The sequence below is a fragment of the Scyliorhinus canicula genome, chromosome 10 (genome assembly GCF_902713615.1).
Source record: "Scyliorhinus canicula chromosome 10, sScyCan1.1, whole genome shotgun sequence".
Lineage (NCBI taxonomy): Eukaryota > Metazoa > Chordata > Chondrichthyes > Carcharhiniformes > Scyliorhinidae > Scyliorhinus > Scyliorhinus canicula.
Genome location: NC_052155.1, coordinates 144,799,712 through 144,821,592, shown reverse-complemented (window position 1 = coordinate 144,821,592; position 21,881 = coordinate 144,799,712). Strand labels below are relative to the sequence as shown.

The window sequence follows — 21,881 nt, the reverse complement described above, 5'->3', positions numbered from 1 at the left end:
CGCACCCCTGAGCTCTTCCATAGTATCCCTACAGCGCAGAAGGAGGACATTCAGCCCATTGAATCTGCACTAACCTTCCGAAAGAGCGCTATACTCAGTCCCACTCCCCGCTCTACCCCCGTAATCACCTAATTCCACATAACCTGCTCAATTTTGGACACTTGGGGCAATTTAGCATGGCAATCCACCTGGCCTGCATATCTTTGGACCATGGGAGGAATCCGGAGCACCTGAAGGAAAGTCACGCAGACACGGGAAGAACGTACTAACTCCACACAGACAGACACCCAAGGCTGGAATCAAACCCAGGCTGCCACTGTGACTGTGCCACCGTGTCTTGGGTCATGGTCAGGTACTGATGCATGAAACAAAGAAAGCAGCAAACAAATACCACTCATGTCACATATCTTATTAGTTCACATTATGGGGCTGTTTAGCACAGGGCTAAATCGCTGGCTTTGAAAGCAGACCAAGCAGGCCAGCAGCACGGTTCGATTCCCGTAACAGCCTCCCCATACAGGCGCTGAAATGTGGCGACTAGGGGCTTTTCACAGTAACTTCATTTGAAGCCGACTTGTGACAATAAGCGATTTTCGTTTCGTTTCGTTTTCGTTTAACTGCTCTATTCTGAAATGTTGAGACCGAATAATTTTTGGATTTTAGAATGATAATTATATCAATCGGATATAAATCCTTAACTGAAACATAAAACAATGCCACTATAATAAAAAAACCTTATAAAGCAGTATAATATGTGTCTTACATGTCTAAAAAAAATCCATAGAATTCTTACAGTGCAGAAGGAGGTCGTTCGGCCCATCGAGTCTGCACCGACCCTCTGAAAGAGCAGCCTACCTCGGCCCATTTCCCCTGCCCTATTCTTGTAACCTTGTGCATTGATCTTGGCCAATCCCCCTAACCTCACATCTTTGGACTGGGTATTGCTTATTTCCTGGGTATGCTCAAAAGCCCTGCTTCATGGTAGCACAGTGGTTAGCACTGTTGCTTTACAGCACCAGAGTCCCAGGTTCCATTCCCGGCTTGGGTCACTGTCTGTGCAGAGTCTGCACATTCACCATGTGTCTGCGTGGGTTTCCTCCGGGTCCTCCGGTTTCCTCCCCAAGTCCCGAAGGAAGTGCTTGTTAGGTAAATTGGATATTCTGAATTCTCCCTCTGTGTACCAAACAGGCACCAGAATATGGTGATAAGGGGCTTTTCATGGTAACTTTATTGCAGTGTTAAAGCAAGCCTACTTGTGACAATAAGATATTTAAAAAATGGATAAAGGGTAGAAAATGATGCATGCTGGGGGGATGTAGTGACTGGAGTGCAGTAAAATGCAGCATAAGGTTAGATTGTAACTCAGAATTAGCCCTGTTCACAGTCACAGAGCTTGTCAGATGATGATTATTTACTCAACAATTCAATGCAAAAAACTGAGAAAATGTTCTACTTCAGAAAGGTCCACAATGGTTTTGATTTTAAATTTTAATTAGTTGTCTTTTCTTCCTTCTGGTATGCTTCTTACCTCCGTCCTCCATGCATCTAACGATTATTGAGTTTATTGCCCAGTTGTTTTAACCAGACTTCACTTTGATACTGGCTTTTTTGCGGGATTCCTAATAACGCTACAGCTGACAAAAGTGATCAAGCCTCATGCTAAGTAGACATAGGTGTAAAAGAAAGCTCACACTTAAATATGAGACACTTTACATGCAACAGCTTGTTTTAATTGTCAACAGTTTTTAAGCCACAATGTGAAAAAATGCATGAAACTTGTAAATGGTTCCAGCCTGTCACTGGAATTGAAAGATCAATGGAACTGCTCCAGACTGCAGGTGATGCAGGAATGGAGAAAACCGGGTATGTATTTTCACAAAGCTTTGAAAGTGACAGAGCAAATTGATAAGGTGGTTAAGAAAGCACGCAGGTTTATGGCTTTGTAAATAGCAACATTGAAAACAAAAACAAATAATAATAATCTTTATTAGTGTCACAAGTAGGCTTACATTAGCACTGCAATGAAGTTACTGTGAAAAGCCCCTAGTCGCCACACCTGTTCGGGTGCACAGAGGGAGAATTCAGAATGAACCAATGCACCTCACAAGCACGTCTTTCCATCTTGTGGGAGGAAACCCACGCAGACACAGGCAGAACGTGCAGACTCCGCACAGACAGTGACCCAAGCCAGGAATCAAACCTGGGACCTTGGGGCTGTGCTAACCACTGTGTTACCGTAAATAGGTCACTTAGGGCAGCACGGTAGCATTGTGGCTAGCACAATCGCTTCACAGCTCCAGGGTCCCAGGTTCGATTCCGGTCTGTGCGGAGTCTGCACATCCTCCCCGTGTGTACGTGGGTTTCCTCCGGGTGCTCCGGTTTCCTCCCACAGTCCAAAGATGTGCAGGTTAGGTGGATTGGCCATGATAAATTGCCCTTAGTGTTGGGTGGGGTTACTGGGTTGTGGGGATTGGGTGGAGGTGTTGAACTTGGGTAGGATGCTCTTTCCAAGAGCCGGTGCAGACTCGATGGGCGAATGGCCTCCTTCTGCACTGTAAATTCTATGTAATCTATGTAAAAACATTACAAATCATTGTCTAGGCCTCAGCTAGACAATTCTGTAAAATTCTGAGCAGGGTCATAACCAGGAAGAGAGACTTCAGTTGTACAGAGATTGGAGGAGTTGAGATTGTTCCCTTTCAGAGACCATTAAAGGAAGATGCAACAGTGTCGGGGATTTGCCGGGGGGGGTTCTCCTGGGGAGTTCCATGGAGGGTGTGTCGCAGTGTACATGAGAGGGTGATTCCCTGGAATGTGGAGGGGTTCCCCATGCGGTGGTGGGTGTCCCCATGTAGGTTAAGTGGGCTTCCCGTGTGCAGAAGTGGACTTACACATTTGGAGGCCTCATGCTCTCCCTCTTTGCAGGAGCCCCACGTCACATTGCCCCCTGGTGACATTGAGCCCTGCCCCAATAATGTTCGGCCCCACTCACACTGATGTCGAGTCCCACCCCGAATAATGTCAATGTCCTCTTGATTCCGCCCACCCTCAGCTCACACAATGTAAGGCACAGAAACCCCAAATCTCACCCTTGTTGCCCAGTCTGGTTGCTGCCCAGTGCATCTGCACCATTTGACTTCTATAATGTCTGATAATTTTAGATTTACAGAGCAACGGGCTCTCCTAACGTTCCTGAAATCCAGTATAATAAAGGACATTATTTACTGTGGACATGTCCTGCCAGAACCAGGTCACTATGCAGCTGGTAGATCCCAGGAGAGACCTCCCCTGGGATTCCCAACGGCCATTACACCTCGCACAATCTCACATCGTGATACGGGTCCCTGCCACAATGGGTCCCACAATGGCGGGACCCACTGGCAGCATGGTAGCATAGTGATCAACACAGTTGCTTCACAGCTCCAGGGTCCCAGGTTTGAATCCCTGCTGGGTCACTGTCTGTGTGGAGTCTGCACGTTCTCCCCGTGTCTGCGTGGGCTTCCTCCGGGTGCTCCGGTTTCCTCCCATAGTCCAAAGATGTGCAGGTTAGGTGGATGGGCCATGCTAAATTGCCCTTAGTGTCTAGAAATGTTAGGTGGGATTACTGGGTTACGGGGATATATGTGGCTTTAAGTAGGGTGCTCTTTGCAAGGGCCACTGCAGACACGATGGGCCGAATGGCCGCCTTCTGCACTGTAAATTCTATGATTCTATGATAGAGGCTTTACCTCGGGATGAAAGCGTCAATTACAAGGGGCCACAGCTTCAAGGTGAGAGGGGGAAAGTTTAAGGGAGATGTGCGGGGTAAATTTTTCATGCAGAGTGGTGGCTGCCTGAGGATATTGTGCAAGCAAGCACACTAACAACATGTAAAAGGCATCTGGATGAGTACATGAGTTTTTCTTTTCAGTTAGGGCATTATGCTCATTGTAGGCTTAGAGGGCCGAAGGGCGTGTTCCTGTGCTGTACTTTTCTTTGTTCTTTGTTCAAATGAGACAGGTAATATATAATATAATAATCTTTTTGTCACAAGTAGGCTTACATTCACACTGCAATGAAGTTACTGTGAAAAGCCCCTAGTCACCACATTCCGGCGCCTGTTCGGGTATATAGAGGGAGAATTCAGAATGTCCAAATTACCTAGTGGGAGGAAACCGGATGTACCCGGGGGAAAGCCGCACAGACACGGGGAGAACGTGCAGACTCCGCGCAGACATTGACCCAAGCCGGGAATCGAACCTGGGACCCTGGAGCTGTGAAGTAACAGTGCTAACCACTGTGCTTCCGTACCATCATGTTGATCTCTAACTCAAAATTCAAGATTTGCTTTCCCAACACATGAAACTATACTGACATTGCCGAAATGTGTGTGCACTGCAGAGTGCATTTGACCTCCAGGAATCTGAACTTGGTACTACTGTGTCACAAGTTTGGGACCTGGAGTACATTCATAAAGAAACAGAAACTTGAGAAGTTTGTGAGTGATCTGGTGTACGTGATACAGATAAGCTGTTGATTTATTTACAGTTCTACTTGTTGATCCAGTTACAAACAAAACAATCACCATTTCATAGCTGTAAGTTTACATTGCATTGTGTGACAGCTCATCTGCCTGTTTCTCCTTTTAAATTCCCAGCATGCCTTTCAAGAAGTTGAGACCATGAAGAAATCTCTATTTGGTTTTCGGAACAGGTTGCTGGACCTAGAACAGCAAATCACTGAACAGCAGGCTTCAGTCTACAATGTTCTAACTGAAGACGAGAGGTAGGTGTCGGCTTTTGTGAATGTTAGCATATGAAGACACCATTCAATCATCACTGACTGGCAAAAAAAATTATTTGTTGAGAGGCAAGGTTACTACACTAATAATGCAATGAGACAAGGAAATATGACTCATTTCATTTCACTGTGTGCTTATAAACAAGTGAAATACAGATTTACCAATCAGGATTGCCACAAAAGGTGAAGGCATTTTAACAAATTTGGATGATATGAAAAACTGTGAAGAGGTTAAGTGACTTCCAACAGTCCTTTGTATTCCAATGTTATATAGTATTCCTAGAAGCACAGAACACACAAGTTGAAGTTGCCTATTATTGTGCAAAAGTTCCCAGTATGTTATTTTTTTTGATTCATGGGACATGGGCATCGCAGGCTGGGCCAGCATTTATTGCCCATCCTTAATTGCCCATCCTTAATTGCCCTTGAGGGGGCAGTTCAGAGTCAACCACATAGCTGTGGGTCTGGAGTCACATGTAGGCCAGACCAGACAAGGACAGCAGATTTCCTTCCCTAAAGGACATTTGTGAACCAGATGAGTTTTTAAAACAATCGGCAATAGTATCATGGACATCATTAGACTTTTATTTCCAGCTTTTTATTGAATTCAAATTTCACCATCTGCAGTGGCAAGATTCGAACCTGTGTCCTCAAAGAATTACCCTCGGTTTCTGATCACTTGACATCATGTGGGGGGGGGGGGGGGGGGGGATCTGGTGGGTTGGGGGTTATTTGGTTGTTGTAAATTGTAAAAATGTTGACTATTTTTGGAATAAACATACTTTTAAAACAGATCATAGAATCTGTACAGTAGGGCAGCATGGTAGTGCAGTGGTTAGCACAACTGCCTTACAGCGCTGAGGGCCCGGGGTCGATCCCGGCCCCAGATCACTGTCCATGTGGAGTTTGCACATTCTCCCCGTGTCAACATGGGTCTCATCCCCACTACACAAAGACGTGCAGGGTAGGTGGATTGGCCATGCTAAATTGCCCCTAAATTGGAAAAAGAAAGAATTGGGCACTCTGACTTTATTAAAAATAACATCATCACATCATCTGATCATCACATCAATCTCAGGATTGCATTTGTGCATTCATGTGGAGGGTTGGGTGTCTCCAGTCCATCAAACACCCCTGGGTGGTCAGGTTCTGGGAAGGGTTATGCCCTGGTACACCCGCTGCCAACTTAGACCAACAACCACCATTAGCATTTTTAACATTCTAAAGTGTTCCCGAAAGTGGTTCACAGCAGTGATTATTAAATAAAATTTCACACTGACCCACAGAAAGAGATGGCAAAAGCTTGGCTATGGAGGCAAGTTTTAAAAAAGAAAGACAGACGTGTATTGATATTGCGCATTTCAGAGTCACTGGATATCTTAAAGCATTTTGCAGCCAATGGGGTATTTTGTAAGTGTAGTCACTATTATGATGTAGGAAATGTGGCTGTCAATTTTGACAGAACAAACTCCTACAGTGGTTTGGGGGCGGCACGGCGGAACAATGGTTAGCACTATTGCCTCACAGCACCAGGGTTCGATTCCAAACTCAGGCAGGTCAGGATAGGGGGAACAGTGCGGTAGATATGTGGTCAGGAGGGGAGGCTTAGTCTTTGGCGGGGTGGAGTTGGCAGCCTTTGTGACAGATTGTGAGGTGAAAAGCTCAGCTCATGATCAAATAGGATGGTGACATTGGATCTAACGTAGTTTTAAAGGAGACAGTGGCTTAATGATGTGTTTGGAGATGGTGCCCAAGATGCGAGCAGAATGTTACAGTGCCCTGTGGGTTTGAAGGCAGGGGGCTCATAAAATGACCTGCCCAATGTCTACCCAATTGCTCTGACCTGCCTCCTGTTAAAGATGGATAGGTAGAAGCATTGAGCAACCCAGCCACCTTAGGGCCGAGTGGGGCCCTTAAGTGGCCAATGAGGAGAGGGGGGATGGGGGTGGGGGGGCTCCATTGGGAGTCCTCTATAACCACTGGATGCAACCCACATAAAGTCATCCCCCACCCCCTTCAATCCTCTCTACTGGCCTCTCAAACACACCTCCACCCCCTTGAGTCAAAACCCCCCCCCGTGCGGGATTTTCCGACCTCCCCCCTGCTGGGCTGGAGAATCGCCAGTGGGGCGGCGTAAATCCCGCCCCGACGCTGGCTGCCGGATTCTCCAGCGCCGGTTTTTCGGCGGAAGCAGGAATCGCACCGCGCTGGTCGCACTGCGATTGTGGCTCAATGATTTCATGATGAACCAGCTGGCCGGGATTCCCCATTTGGAGCCCAAAGTGTTCCCACGAGCGGAGAATCGGGATTGGTCTCCACAGACATTAGGAGTGGCGCCCAGATGCAAGTCTCACTCCGGAACGTTTGTCGGATTCCATCGGGATCCTGATATTGGGCCACTATTTTGAGTGGGCCGCCCAATCACAAAGTCCATTGGTAGGCTCCCCCCACAACACAAATCCTGAATCCCCTGCTGACAAGTAGGGGCATTCACCCCCTCCCCATGGCGTGAATAACAAATGGCCCACCCCCCCCAACCATGTTTACATGAGGGTGACCCAACCCCCCACCTAACCGCCCCCCTTCAGCCACCTCCTTCAGTCACCACTTTCCATCTCCAACCCCAGCATTTCCAAAGGTGCGTTGCTCCCTGGCATCATGGCACCTAAATCCTGACAGTGGAACCTGCACCCGGCATGGTGGACCCCAAGGGGAGGGTCAAAGAGGTCAGGCCATAGTTCTTGTGCCCCTCTGCTGCTGCATGGCTGCAAAAGGAGGAGCTCCCCCCAGGATCCTGAGGGTTGGGTGAGATTGGTCTGTGGATGAGGGATTGACCCCAGGATCCCCCGGGATGGGAGTCCCTGTCTTGTCTGCACCCTTCCAGCCCTGGAGAATCAGAAGATCACCCTTGACATGCTGATCTCAGCTCAACAGCCTCATCCTGGTCTGATTTTTAAAATTCTGATGTAGCCTCCTGAGCATGAAATGCTTGCCAGTTGAAGAGCAACCTGCGCAGTCCAGCGAAGAAACACTTTGTCTTTCCTAACATCTGTTCCTTCAGACTAAAACATAACAGCAGCTGTTATAAGTGTCAGCGGCTTCCTCCAAAGCCGTAAATACATCAAATCCCCTGACACCCTTTGAAATGCTAAACATCCATTCAATTACACAGAGAAATGCTTTACCAGCTTGTGATTGACAGTTTCATGGTTCAGACACAGCTGTTTGATGGATTGTTGATTTATCTTTCCCTTCACACTTAAATGCATCTCAAGTATCCTGCTTTGATGCGAACCACGAAGGTGAAGAGCATTGGATGGGGTTGGGATGGCTTCGGTCTGGGGCGGGTGGGGGGGGGGGAGGGAAGTCTTGGGGGGGCTGCGTGGGTGTGTTGGGGGGACAGAATGGGTCTGTACAATAGTTACCCAGAAACCAGTTTTAATTCTTCTAACTTTTTCTGGGTAAGTATTGGTGTAGCAGTCAGAAACATCCAAAATTTGCAATTTATATAATTGTTTTAGGTAACTCACAATTTACATTTTGTGGGCAGTTGCCAGGCACTGCTTAGCTGGGAACGTGTGAGGGGTGGAGAACAGTTATACAGCCCTGGGGCGGGATTCTCCCCTACCCGGCGGGGCGGGGGGTCCCAGCGTAGCGGAGTGGCGCCAACCACTCCAGCGTTGGGCCTCCCCAAAGGTGCGGAATTCTCCACACCTTTAGGGGCCAAGCCCTCACAGGAGTGGCTCCCGCTCCGCCGACTGGCGCCAAAACCAGCACCAACGGCCTTTGACGGCCGCCGGCCGGCATCGGGGCTGGCCAAAAGGCCTTCGCCGGTTCGCGCATGCGCATGTGGTGACGTCAGTGGGTTCTCTTCCGCCTCCGCCATGGTGGAGTCCATGGCGGCGGCGGAAGAAAAAGAGTGCCCGCATGGCACTGGCCCGCCCGCCGATCGGTGGGCCCCGATCGTGGGCCTGGCCACCATGGGGGCACCCCCCGGGGGCCTGCTCGCGCCGCCAATCCCGCCGCCACCAGAGGTGGTTGAAACCACGGCGGCAGGAGAAGCCTCTCAGCAGCAGGACTTCGGCCCATCGCGGGCCGGGGAATCGCCGCGGGGGGCATGCCGATCGGCGGGGCATGATTCCCGCCCCCTCCAATTCCCAGGTGGCGGAGAATTCCGGCCACGGCGGGGGCGGGATTTCCGCCGGTCCCGTGCGATTCTCCGACCCTACGGGGGGTCGGAGAATTTCGTCCCTTGTGTTTGGAAGCTGCAACCCTCTCAGAATCTGTTTCTTTAATTATGTTTAAGGCAAAACTAGCATGAGAAAGGAATAGAAGCATATGTTGGTAGAGGGAGATAAAGTAATTAGAGTGGGAGAAAGATCTGTGTCGTGGTTGAGCTGAATGGTCTGTTTGTGTGCTGTAAATTCTGTGCAATACTGATTGGAGGTGAAGCGTTGTCCAGAACCCTTCTTCAAAATAATGCCATGGGATTGCTTACATCCACTAAGGCAGATAGGGCCTGATCTTGCGGTCTCATATGAAAGACAACACCTTCAGCCCTGTCGTTCCTTCTACGGAAGTGACAGCTTTAGATTCTGACTTACTGGCCAACAATATGGGTTCCAACTCTCCTGCTTTCAGTGGGCAATGGGCACTTGCTCGAAAGGGTGATTATTCTCCTGTGTGTTGTTTCTCCAGACTCGGGTGAAATGGTCTCTGCATTTGTTCTTTGCACTTGCAGGGTATCCAGGCTGCTGTGGTTTACAATCAAACTAGTATTTCTGAGGCCTGCTGGTGGTTTCATAATGCAGAAATATCACTTCCCTGTCAGATATGAAGGTAACATTGGAACCAAAGAAAATTACCTTGCCCTAATTAACCTTTCCTGACCATCCTCAAATGGTCGGCTTACGGAGTCTAGATCGGCACAGTGGCACAATGGTTAGCACTGCTGCCTCACAGCACCAGGGCCTCTGGATCAATTTCAGCCTTAGATGAATGTCTGTGTGGAGTTTATACGTTCTCCCCGTATCTGTGTGGGTTTCCTCTGGGTGCTCCGATTTCCTCCCACAATCCAAAGATGTTCAGGTTAAGTGGGGTTTGGGGGTTTTGTGGGTAGGGTGGGCCTAGGTTGGATGCTCTTTCGGAGTGTTGATGCAGACTCGATGGGTTGAATGTCTTCCTTCTGCACTGCAGGGATTCTATGATTCCATTGAGGGGTGGGGGTTGAGGCGGGGGGGGGGGGGGGGGGGGGGGGGTTGCGGTTGCGGGGTGGGGGGGAATCCCCAAAATAAAATATCATTAATCTCAGGCAGAAATAGAATGCTGGAGTGGCATCTCCATCGGGAGCTTCCCACCCCTCCAGGATCCCTGCCACTAACCTTTCTTTCAGTTCCCAGTACCTTATTCCAGGCGGCTGGCTTCCATGCCTATTCTGGCCATTGTAGCCTTGTTCCCAAAACCCCAAATGACAGGAGAGCTGTCAGCCAATTAGATTCCGCCCATCAGGGGCAGCAGGGTAGCATGGTGGTTAGCATAAATGCTTCACAGCTCCAGGGTCCCAGGTTTGATTCCCGGCTGGGTCACTGTCTGTGTGGAGTCTGCACGTCCTCCCCCTGTGTGCGTGGGTTTCCTCCGGGTGCTCCGGTTTCCTCCCACAGTCCAAAGATGTGCGGGTTAGGTGGATTGGCCATGCTAAATTGCCCGTAGTGTCCTAATAAAAGTAAGGTTAAGGGGGGGGTTGTTGGGTTACGGGTATAGGGTGGATACGTGGGTTGAGTAGGGTGATCATGGCTCGGCACAACATTGTTCTGTGCTGTACTGTTCTATGTTCTATGTTCTATTGATGGGTAGAATCCCACTTTCTGCCAATCAACACTCATTAGAGCATGAAAAGCCATTTGGCCTGCTGGAATTAGCGGAGATTCGTTCCTCACTGACTCTTCAGATGCCCACCATATTGAAAATTCAGACTCTGGAAACATGTCCTGAGAGAGCAACTGAGTGAGGGAACATCCATGGGTGGGATTTTGTGATACTGAGACACATAACTATTTAAATGCAATAACTTCCGTAAACAGGTGACATGATCAAATGAGATGTGGTTAAGTATCACATGAGCTGTCGCACAATTGAATTCCATGTGATCAAATGTCACATGATCAAATCTTCAGGAATATGTAAGCAGAGTTCGTAAATATAACTGGGAATGTTACCACTGAGCTAAAGCTGAGATCCATCTGCCATTCATTGCACCATCTGCTTCATTGGCAGAAATCCTATTTTTTTGTTAATCCTCCTTCATTTTCTCACTTCTTCTTTTCTGAAGGTGTTAACTCCTTGCTAGAGTGCAGCTGTCTAAAGATTTCTTACCCAAGAAGCCATTCTTTAGTTTTGAGGTGTGACAGCTGTGTAATAAACTCCTGGGCTCAGACATTTTCCCGCTGTGCAATGTCGTCACACATGCACTTGCAGCAACCGTATTGGACAATGATTGGAGGGCTTAATCCTGGCTGATTCTTCTGCTAAACCTGGTTTCTGAAGCCCATTGTAGAGTGCTTACCTTCAACTTTGCTGAGAACAGCTATCTCAGCATAGAATGGGCACTGTCGTTGGCACCATTCTGGTCTGTATGTCTTCTCCACTTTCTACTCTACCTTTCAGCCCATCCATTTCTAGATCTCTCCAAATGCGGCTTATCACACATTATATTTGTCACCTGGGCACATAACCAGCAGAAAATATTCTAAAACTATTGAGAATTCTCTCTTCCAATTAAATTGTGCATGGTAAACTTCAAACAGGTACCAGAATATTACACTGATGCGTGACCTCCAAACAGGCCCTTTCATTTAAGATGGCTAGGATTCTGCATTTGGGAGACTATGGGCTGGATTCTCCATTTCAGCGGCTAAGTGCAAGCTCGAACGGAGAATTTGCGGATGTTATACGACGCCAAAAGTCACCAAACCCTCAGCGATTCCGGGACCGGTGAGGGGCTAGCAGCGGCGCCAGGTGAAACTCTTGGCTCCCATGCAGAAAACAGCTGGAGAATGGTCAGCTGTATAGACGCACGGCGACAACCTGCAGTGGTCACGCCATGCAGCATGGCGCTGGCCGTGCTCAGACCCGTCCCGCCATCCGTCACCCCACAGGCCACCCCCTGGCCAACCCCCACTAGCCCCCCAGCCCTTGCGGAAGCCCCCCCCCCCCCACCGGCCAGCAACGCAGATCCCAGCCGACTCATCTTCTTCATGGTTCAGTAATTTGAAGAGCTCTGACCACAATGTTGGTAAACATCAACCACTTCAAAGAGAGTTAAGTGCATTTGAATCACCCTTCAGGCTTGAGTGATTTTGAAGTGCTCAGCTGCAAATTGACAGCACTTTACTCCCCATACATCCTGTAAACTGGAGTCTGTTGTAACTGAAAAACCAGATGGCCAGTTTTGTTAGCTGCCAATATTGTATCATTTTAATTTCAGAGCAGATTACTTGTTAATCAGTGGAGTGGAGTAGGTGATTGTGTTTGTACTTTCAACAGAAGGTCCATTGTTATATCAGGACAGCGAAAATACAACTGGTCCACTAATACCTTAAAGGGAAGGTACTAATACCTTGTCTGGCCTACCTGCTTGGCCTATGCCTCACAATATAGTTAACTCAATGTCCTCTGAAGCCATCCAGTGGTCTGAAAGGGTCAGAAATTCCATTCATTTGCCAAGGCAGCAATGCAAATAGTGCCGTTTTGCCAATGTTGTTCACATCTCAAGTATATTTTTTCATTTAAAAAATGTTTAATCTATCCTTGGATTTGTGTTTATTTAAATAATATTTGTGTTCTGACAGAGACGATATGAAACGATTGCGGAACCTACGTCAAGCAGTGCGTCATGAAGTTACAGAGATGGAGGTTCAGCTTGAGGACCGGACTCGGCAACTTGGAGAGGGGATGGGAATGGTAATTTTAATATAAAGGGAATAATATTTCCTTCAATTATAAAATTTACATGCTCAAAATGATTCATATTTAGCCACATCTTTGAGCTGTTTACTATTTAGTTTATTGAAAGTAAAGTGCTTTGTGAACAGTCCAGTTTCTTGGAAGTAGATCATGCCAAAATGAGAGAATGGATGAAATCAGAACACTTTGGTTAAATTTATTTTTAAAAAGTATTTCTATTCCAAAATTTCAACATTTTTACAATTTACAACAAACATAATCCCTCCCAACACATTTTACCCCCCCCCCCCCCTCCCTCCCCCCCCCCCCCCCCGTTTCTCCCACAGCAGTCAACGGTAGCCAACTCTCCAAAACGTAAAATTAACAAACCCCAGCTATTGTAAAACCCATCACTTTCTCCAGGGCCACAAATTCCAGCAGGTCGCCATGCCACGCCAAGGCACAGGGTGGAACAGCTGACCTCCACACAATAAGACCTGCCTGCGAACAATCAGTGAGGCAAAGGCTAAGACATCTGCCCCGCTTCCGCCTGCAACTCCGAGCGGTCCTTCACCCCGAATATGGCTTCATATTCCACATCAACAGGCAAAACCCTGAAATGATACTGAAAACTGCCTTCCAAAACCTTTCCAGCTTCGGACAGGACCAGAACATGTGCACATTTTAAAAAAAAATTATTTACTGGATGTGGGTATCGCTGGTTCGGCCAGCATTTATTACCCATCCCGAGTTGCCCTTCAGAAGGTGGTGGTGGGTTGCCTTCTTGAACAGCTGCAGTACTTGTGGTGTAGGTACACCCACTGTGCTGTTGGGAAGTGAGTTGCTGGATGTTGCCCTAATGACAGTGAAGGAACGGCGATTTATTTCCAAGTAGGGGGGTGTTGAGTGATGTGGAGGAGAACCTCCAGGTGTCTGCTTCTCTTGTCCTTCTAGATAGTGTGGTCATGGGTTTGAAAGGTGTTATATAAGGTGAGTTACTGCAGTGCATCTTGTGGATTGGATGCACGATTGCCACTGTTCGTTGGTTGTGGAGGGTTTGAATGTTTGTGGAAAGGGGAGCAATCAAGAGAGCGGCTTTGTCCTGGATGCTATCAAGCGTCTTGAGTGTTGTTGGAGTTGCACACATCCAGGCAAGTGGAGAGTATTCCATCACACTCCTGACTTGTGCCTTGTAGATGGTGGACAAGCTTTGGGGGTCAGGACGTGAGATACTCTCCATAGGATTCCCAGCCTCTCACCCGCCCTGGCAGCCACAGTATTAATGTGGCTAGTCCAGTTCAGCTTCTGATCAATGGTAACTCCCGGATGTTGATTGTGGGGCAAGCTGTGCATCTGTGAACAGGTTATTGCTGAGTAAGGGCTGATCAATAGCACTGTTGATGACTCCTTCCATTGCTTTGCTGATGATGGAGACTGATAGGGTGGTAACTGGCTGGGTTGATTTATCCTATTTCTTGTGTGCAGGACACAACTGGGCAATTTTCCACATTACCGGGTAGATACCAGTGTTGTAGCTGTACTGGAACAACTTGGCTAGTGCTGCACAAGGTCTGGACCAAATGTCTTCAGTACTGTTGCCGGGATATTGTCAGGGCCCATAGCCTTTGCAGTATCCAGTGCCTTCAGCTGTTTCTTGATATCACATGGAGTGAGTCGTATTGGCTGAAGGCTGACATCTGTGATGATGGGGACTTCTGGAGAAGACCAAGATGGATCATTCACTCAGCACTTCTGGCTGAAGATTGTTGCAAATACCTCAGCCTTGTATTTTGCACTTAAGTGCTGGGCCCATCCATCATTGAAGATGGGGATATTTGTGTAGCCCCCTCCTCCAGTGAGTTGTTTAACTGTCCACCATTATTCACGGCTGGATGTGGCAGGACTGCAGAAGTTAGATCTGATGTGTTCATTGTGGAATCGCTTAGCTCTGTCTAATACTTGCTGCTTATGCTGTTTTGCAGACAAGGAGTCCTGTGTTGTAGCTTCACCAGGTTGCCACCTCATTTTTCCATGTGCCTGATGTTGCTGGCATGTTCTCCTGCATTCATGATTGACCCAGGGTTGATCCCCTGGCTTGGTGGTAATGGTAGAGTGGGAGATATTTCGGGTCATGAGGTTGCAGATTGTGGTTCAATACAATTCTGCTGCTGTTAATGACCCACAGCGCCTCGTGGATGCCCAGTCTTGATTTGCTAGATCAGTTTGAAGTCTGTCTTATTTAGCACATTTCTAGTGCCACACACGATGGAGGGTATCGTCAATGTGAAGCCAGGACTTTGTCTCCACAAAGACTGTGCTGTAGTCACTTCTACCAATACCATCATAGACTGATGCATCTGCAGCAGTCAGATTGGTGAGGACGAGGTCAAGTATGTTTGTCCCCTCTGTTGGTTTCCTCACCACCTGCTGCAGTCCCAGTCTAGCAGCTATGTCCTTTAGGGTCCGGCCAGTTTAGTCTGTGGTGAGACCACCGAGTCACTCCTGGTGATGGGCAGTGAAGTTCCCCCACCCAGAGCATGTTCTACACCCTTGCCACTCTCAGTGCTTCCTCCATGGTTCACAGAGCCCCTCCCACATCGCTCACTGACGTCCTCCACCCTTTTGAATAGTCGACTCCTCCTAAACTTTGTCAGGTGAGCCCTGTACACCACCTTCAGCTGAATCAGCTCCAGCCTCGCACGTGAAGTCAAGGCATTCACCCACCACAGCACCTCACACTACAGTCCCTCCTCTAGCGCCTCCCCCAGCTCTTACTTAATCTCCTCCATGGACATCTTATCCTTCTCCAAAATCCTCCCATAAATCACCCAGAAGACCCCTCCAACCCTCCTGCTGAAAGCACCGCCTCAAAGAGCGAGGAGGCGGGCGCTATTGGGAAGGTTGGGATGACCATCCAGGACCTGCACATACCGGAAGCTTTTGCCCTGTGCCAGCCCAAACCTCTCATTTAGCTCTTCCAAACGCACAAACCGGCCTCCCAGAAACAGATCCTTCATCTCCCTTATACCCTTCTCTTCTCATCCCCAGAACCTCGCATCCATCCCCCCTACCCTGCTGCCAACTTAAAGTTCTGCTGATGTTGCCTCCGAATCTCCAGTGTGGCCACCACCACACTGGAGGCCAGCGGGAGCTGCCAGTGCCCACAACCCCGACCCCCTACATGAACCCACCTCCACCCTCACCCACAAACTCCATGACCTCTCATGCCCCCACGTCAATGAAAATGCTTTGTCCTGAGGCAGGCCAAGCCAGCAATTTTCCAAACTCCTGCTACCCACCTAATGTTTCCATTTGTGGAGAATAGTAAACTTGAGGCCATCAGTGCAAGATATTCACTCAGAAATCAGTCAGGAATGCAAAAGAAACTTACTTACTCAGAGCGTGGTGAGATTTTTGAACTTAGTGTAAATGTAAGTGTGTGGCCTGGCCGTAGTGAGGCAAAAGTGGTCAGGATTATGCCAATAAATTTAGATGAGGAGAGAGGTTCCAATGAAGCATAAATGAATATGTTTAGCTCAATAGTCTTTCTCTGTGCTGTCTATTCTATGTAATTTTTTAATTTCTCGCTTTCCTGTAGTTAATGGTGAAGTCAATCTCACACACAAGTTAACAAAGGGTGAAACATTGCTAATAATCAGATTTGCACAGAAGAGAAAAGAAAAATACAGACAAAGCCAGTGAGCTAGTGCTCTCATAATGGAACCTCAGTTTGCATCTGAGAGAATCAAAGCTTTATCTATGTTTACGTGAAGTGAAATTCCATCCACTTCTGAATATTCCCTCAAAAACAAGGTGGGAATTGGAGTGGGACGGCAATATTTTGAGTACAATTTGTTAATCTAAAGAATTGGTAGCTTGTTGAACCAGCATCCAGTGATAAGCATAAATAAGTATCTGTACTTTAACATTTTGCATCAAATTTAACTTTTGTCAGCACGGTAGCATGGTGGTTAGCATAAATGCTTCACAGCTCCAGGGTCCCAGGTTCGATTCCCGGCTGGGTCACTGTCTGTGTGGAGTCTGCACGTCCTCCCCGTGTGTGCATGGGTTTCCTCCGGGTGCTCCGGTTTCCTCCCACAGTCCAAAGATGTGCGGGTTAGGTGGATTGGCCATGCTAAATTGCCCGTAGTGTCCTAAAAAGTAAGGTTACGGGTATAGGGTGGATACGTGGGTTTGAGTAGGGTGATCATTGCTCGGCACAACATCGAGGGCCGAAGGGCCTGTTCTGTGCTGTACTGTTCTACCTATCTATCTATCTATCTATCTATCATGTTCACTTAATTTGTCCCACTGCCTCTAACTGTGTTTGGATCTACATATGGTCCGTGTTGTTGCGTTATGTCCAACCTAGTCATCATTATTTCTGAATCTGACCATTTGTAAAAACTGTGGAAAATATGATCACAAGCTTCAAATAAAACTGTGCTACATTTCTATCTTTCAGCAGTTTCAGAGTTTAGTGGAGGAGCAGTCTTCCTTCTGTTCATACATAGAAGATCTGAGGCAAAGAAGGGATGCATCATCAGGGAGCTGGCCTTGGTCTTCATCTAGCTGTGCGATACCGACACCAGCACCAGTAACCACCTCACAGGAACCGGACTGTGCTGCAGGAACAACTCAGCCAGTGCTTTCTGTTTCAGGACTAAGCCCAGCTCCTTCAGCATCAGATAAAACTGACACTGACCTCAAACTGGAATCTGACAAAGATGCAGAGCCAAAAGCAAAAAAGCACAACCAGCATTCAGAAATGCTGGATTTCCGAGGCTTTCTGCTAAATGTAAGAAATCTTAACGTTTTTTTCATTAATTAATGCTTTGCAAGAAAAAGCGAATGGAAAGATCAATATAATTGTAATTGAATTAAAGCTTCACTCACATGTACAATATGTTTGGCAACATGGTATCGTGGTGGTTAGCATAGTTGCTTCATAGCTCCAGGGTCCCAGGTTCGATTCCCGGGTAGGCCACTGTCTGTGTGAAGTCTGCACATTCTCCCCGTGTGTGCGTGGGTTTCCTCCGGGTGCTCCGGTTTCTTCCCATAGTCCAAACATGTGCAGGTTAGGTGGATTGGCCATGCTAAATTGCCCTTAGTGTCCAAAATTGTCCTTAGTGTTGGGTAGGGTAACTGGGTTATGGGGATGGGGTGGAGGTGTGGGCTTGAGTAGGGTGCTCTTTCATAGAGCCGGTGCAGACTCGAAGGGCCAAATGGCCTCCTTCTGCACTGTAAATTAGAACATAAGAACGAAGACCAGGAGCAGGCCATCTGGCCTCTCGAGCCTGCTCCGCCATTCAATGAGATCATGGCTGATCTTTTATGGACTCAGCTCCACTTTCCGGCCCGAACACCATAACCCTTAATCCCTTTATTCTTCAAAAAACTATCTATCTTTATCTTAAAAACATTTAATGAAGGAGCCTCTACTGCTTCACTGGGCAAGGAATTCCATAGATTCACAACCCTTTGGGTGAAGAAGTTCATAGAACATAGAACGATACAGCGCAGTACAGGCCCTTCGGCCCTCGATGTTGCACCGACATGGAAAAAATCTAAAGGCCATCTAACCTACACTATGCCCTTATCATCCATATGCTTATCCAATAAATTTTTTAATGCCCTCAATGTTGGCGAGTTCACTACTGTTGCAGGTAGGGCATTCCACGGCATCACCACTCTTTGCGTAAAAAAACCCACCTCTGACCTCTGTCCTATATCTATTACCCCTCAATTTAAGGCTATGTCCCCTCGTGCTAGCCACCTCCATCCGCGGGAGAAGGCTCTCGCTGTCCACCCTATCTAACCCTCTGATCATTTTGTATGCCTCTATTAAGTCACCTCTTAACCTTCTTCTCTCTAACGAAAACAACCTCAAGTCCATCAGCCTTTCCTCATAAGATTTTCCCTCCATACCAGGCAACATCCTGGTAAATCTCCTCTGCACCCGTTCCAAAGCTTCCACGTCCTTCCTATAATGAGGCGACCAGAACTGTATGCAATACTCCAAATGCGGCCGTACCAGAGTTTTGTACAACTGCAATATGACCTCATGGCTCCGGAACTCAATCCCTCTACCAATAAAGGCCAACACACCATAGGCCTTCTTCACAACCCTATCAACCTGGGTGGCAACTTTCAGGGATCTATGTACATGGACACCGAGATCCCTCTGCTCATCCACACTACCAAGAATTTTACCATTAGCCAAATATTCCGCATTTCTGTTATTCTTTCCAAAGTGAATCACCTCACACTTCTCCACATTAAACTCCATTTGCCACCTCTCAGCCCAGCTCTGCAGCTTATCTATGTCCCTCTGTAACCTGCAACATCCTTCCGCACTGTCTACAACTCCACCGACTTTAGTGTCGTCTGCAAATTTACTCACCCATCCTTCTGCGCCCTCCTCTAGGTCATTTATAAAAATGACAAACAGCAACGGCCCCAGAACAGATCCTTGTGGTACGCCACTCGTAACTGAACTCCATTCTGAACATTTCCCATCAACTACCACTCTCTGTCTTCTTTCAACTAGCCAATTTCTGATCCACATCTCTAAATCACCCTCAATCCCCAGCCTCCGTATTTTCTGCAATAGACGACTGTGGGGAACCTTATCAAACGCTTTACTGAAATCCATATACACCACATCAACTGCTCTACCCTCGTCTACCTGTTCAGTCACCTTCTCAAAGAACTCGATAAGGTTTGTGAGGCATGACCTACCCTTCACAAAACCATGCTGACTGTCCCTAATCATATTATTCCTATCTAGATGATTATAAATTGTATCTTTTATAATCCTCTCCAAGACTTTACCCACCACAGACGTTAGGCTCACCGGCCTATAGTTACCGGGGTTATCTCTACTCCCCTTCTTGAACAAAGGGACCACATTTGCTATCCTCCAGTCCTCTGGCACTATTCCTGTAGCCAATGATGACCTAAAAATCAAAGCCAAAGGCTCAGCAATCTCTTCCCTGGCTTCCCAGAGAATCCTAGGATAAATCCCATCTGGCCCCGGGGACTTATCTATTTTCACCTTGTCCAGAATTGCCAACACTTCTTCCCTACGCACCTCAATGCCATCTATTCTAATAGCCTGGGTCTCAGCATTCTCCTCCACAATATTATCTTTTTCTTGAGTGAATACTGACGAAAAGTATTCATTTAGTATCTCGCTTATCTCCTCAGCCTCCACACACAACTTCCCACCACTGTCCTTGACTGGCCCTACTCTTACCCTAGTCATTCTTTTATTCCTGACATACCTATAGAAAGCTTTTGGGTTTTCCTTGATCCTACCTGCCAAAGACTTCTCATGTCCCCTCCTTGCTCGTCTCAGCTCTCTCTTTAGATCCTTCCTCGCTTCCTTGTAACTATCAAGCGCCCCAACTGAAACTTCACGCCTCATCTTCACATAGGCCTCCTTCTTCCTCTTAACAAGAGATTCCACTTCTTTGGTAAACCACGGGTCCCTCGCTCGACCCCTTCCTCCCTGCCTGACTGGTACGTACTTATCAAGAACATGCAATAGCTGTTCCTTGAACAAGCTCCACATATCCAGTGTGCCCAACCCTTGCAGCCTACTTCTCCAACCAACACATCCTAAGTCATGTCTAATGGCATCATAATTGCCCTTCCCCAAGCTATAACTCTTGCCCTGCGGGGTATACTTATCCCTTTCCATCACTAATGTAAAGGTCACCGAATTGTGGTCACTGTTTCCAAAGTGCTAAGTTCCAAAGTTCCTCCTAAACTCAGTCCTAAATCTACTTCCCCTTATTTTGAGTCTATGCCCCCAAGTTCTGCTTTCACCCGCCAGTGGAAACAACCTGCCCGCATCTATCCTATCTATTCACTTCATAATTTTACATGTTCTTGTAAGATCCCTCCTCATCCTTCTAAATTCCAACGAGTACAGTCCCAGTCTACTCAACCTCTCCTCATAATCCAACCCCTTTAGCTCTGGGATTAACCTAGTGAATCTCCTCTGCACACCCTCCAGTGCCAGTACGTCCTTTCTCAAGTAAGGAGACCAAAACTGAACATAATACTCCAGGTGTGGCCTCACTAACACCTGAGACAATTGCAGCATAACCTCCCTAGTCTTAAACTCCATCCCTCTAGCAATGAAGGACAAAATTCAATTTGCCTTCTTAATCACCTGTAAACCAACTTTTTGAGACTCATGCACTAGCACACCTAGGTCTCTCTGCACAGCAGCATACTTCAATATTTTATCATTTAAATAATAATCCCGTTTGCTGTTATTCCTACCAAAATGGATAACCTCACATTTGTCAACATTGTATTCCATCTGCCAGACCCTAGCCCGTTCACTTAATCTATCCAAATCCCTCTGCAGACTTCCAGTATCCTCTGCACTTTTTGCTTTACCACTCATCTTAGTGTCGTCTGCAAACTTGGACACATTGCCTTTGGTCCCCAACTCCAAATCATCTATGTAAATTGTGAAAAATTGTGGGCCCAACACTGATCCCTGAGGGACACCACTACCTACTGAAATTCTATGATAAATTCTATGATGTTTCTACTTTTAATGGATTTGTGCAAAAGTTGCACAAAAGGTGACATGGTGGATGGTGGCATGGTGGTTAGCACTGATGCCTCACAACGCCAGGGACTCAGTTTCAATTCTAGCCTCGGGTGACTGTGTGGAGTTTGTACAATCTCCCCATGTCTGCGTGGGTTTCCTCCGGGTGCTCCGGTTTCCTCCCACAGTCCAAAGATGTGCAGGTTAAGTGGATTGGCCATGATAAATTGCTCCTCAGTGCCCAAAAGGAATAGATGGGGCTACTGGGTTAGGGGGATAGAGTGGAGGTGTGGGCTTAAGTCGGGTGCTCTTTCCAGGGACTGGTGCAAACACAATAGGCTGAATGGCTTCCTTCTGCACTGTAGTGATTTTATCATTCCATTATTGAGGGAACTGGATTTTACAGCCACCTCCTGGGGTGTTTTTAAGGATGGAAGGGTAAAATAAGACGGGGGGTGGGCGATGGGGAGGGGGGGGGGGGGGGGGGGGGGGGAGGGGGGGCGGTGGCTAGCTGACTGTTTTCCCACCGATCTCTAACCTGGCCTCCAGAATACCATAGGCAGGCAAGCACCAAAATCGACAGCCCACC

The 21,881-nt window shown here is 47.5% G+C and overlaps 1 protein-coding gene across 1 annotated transcript in view; it reads left to right on the top strand.

The window, feature by feature from the left end:
- Positions 1 to 21,881, top strand: part of itprid1 (ITPR interacting domain containing 1) — a 269,051-nt gene that overhangs the window by 225,310 nt on the left and 21,860 nt on the right. The window contains exons 13-15 of the mRNA XM_038809821.1: positions 4,637 to 4,764; positions 12,627 to 12,738; positions 17,186 to 17,518. Of these exons, the coding sequence (XP_038665749.1) occupies positions 4,637 to 4,764; positions 12,627 to 12,738; positions 17,186 to 17,518 (573 nt within the window). The remainder of the gene's footprint in view (positions 1 to 4,636; positions 4,765 to 12,626; positions 12,739 to 17,185; positions 17,519 to 21,881) is intronic.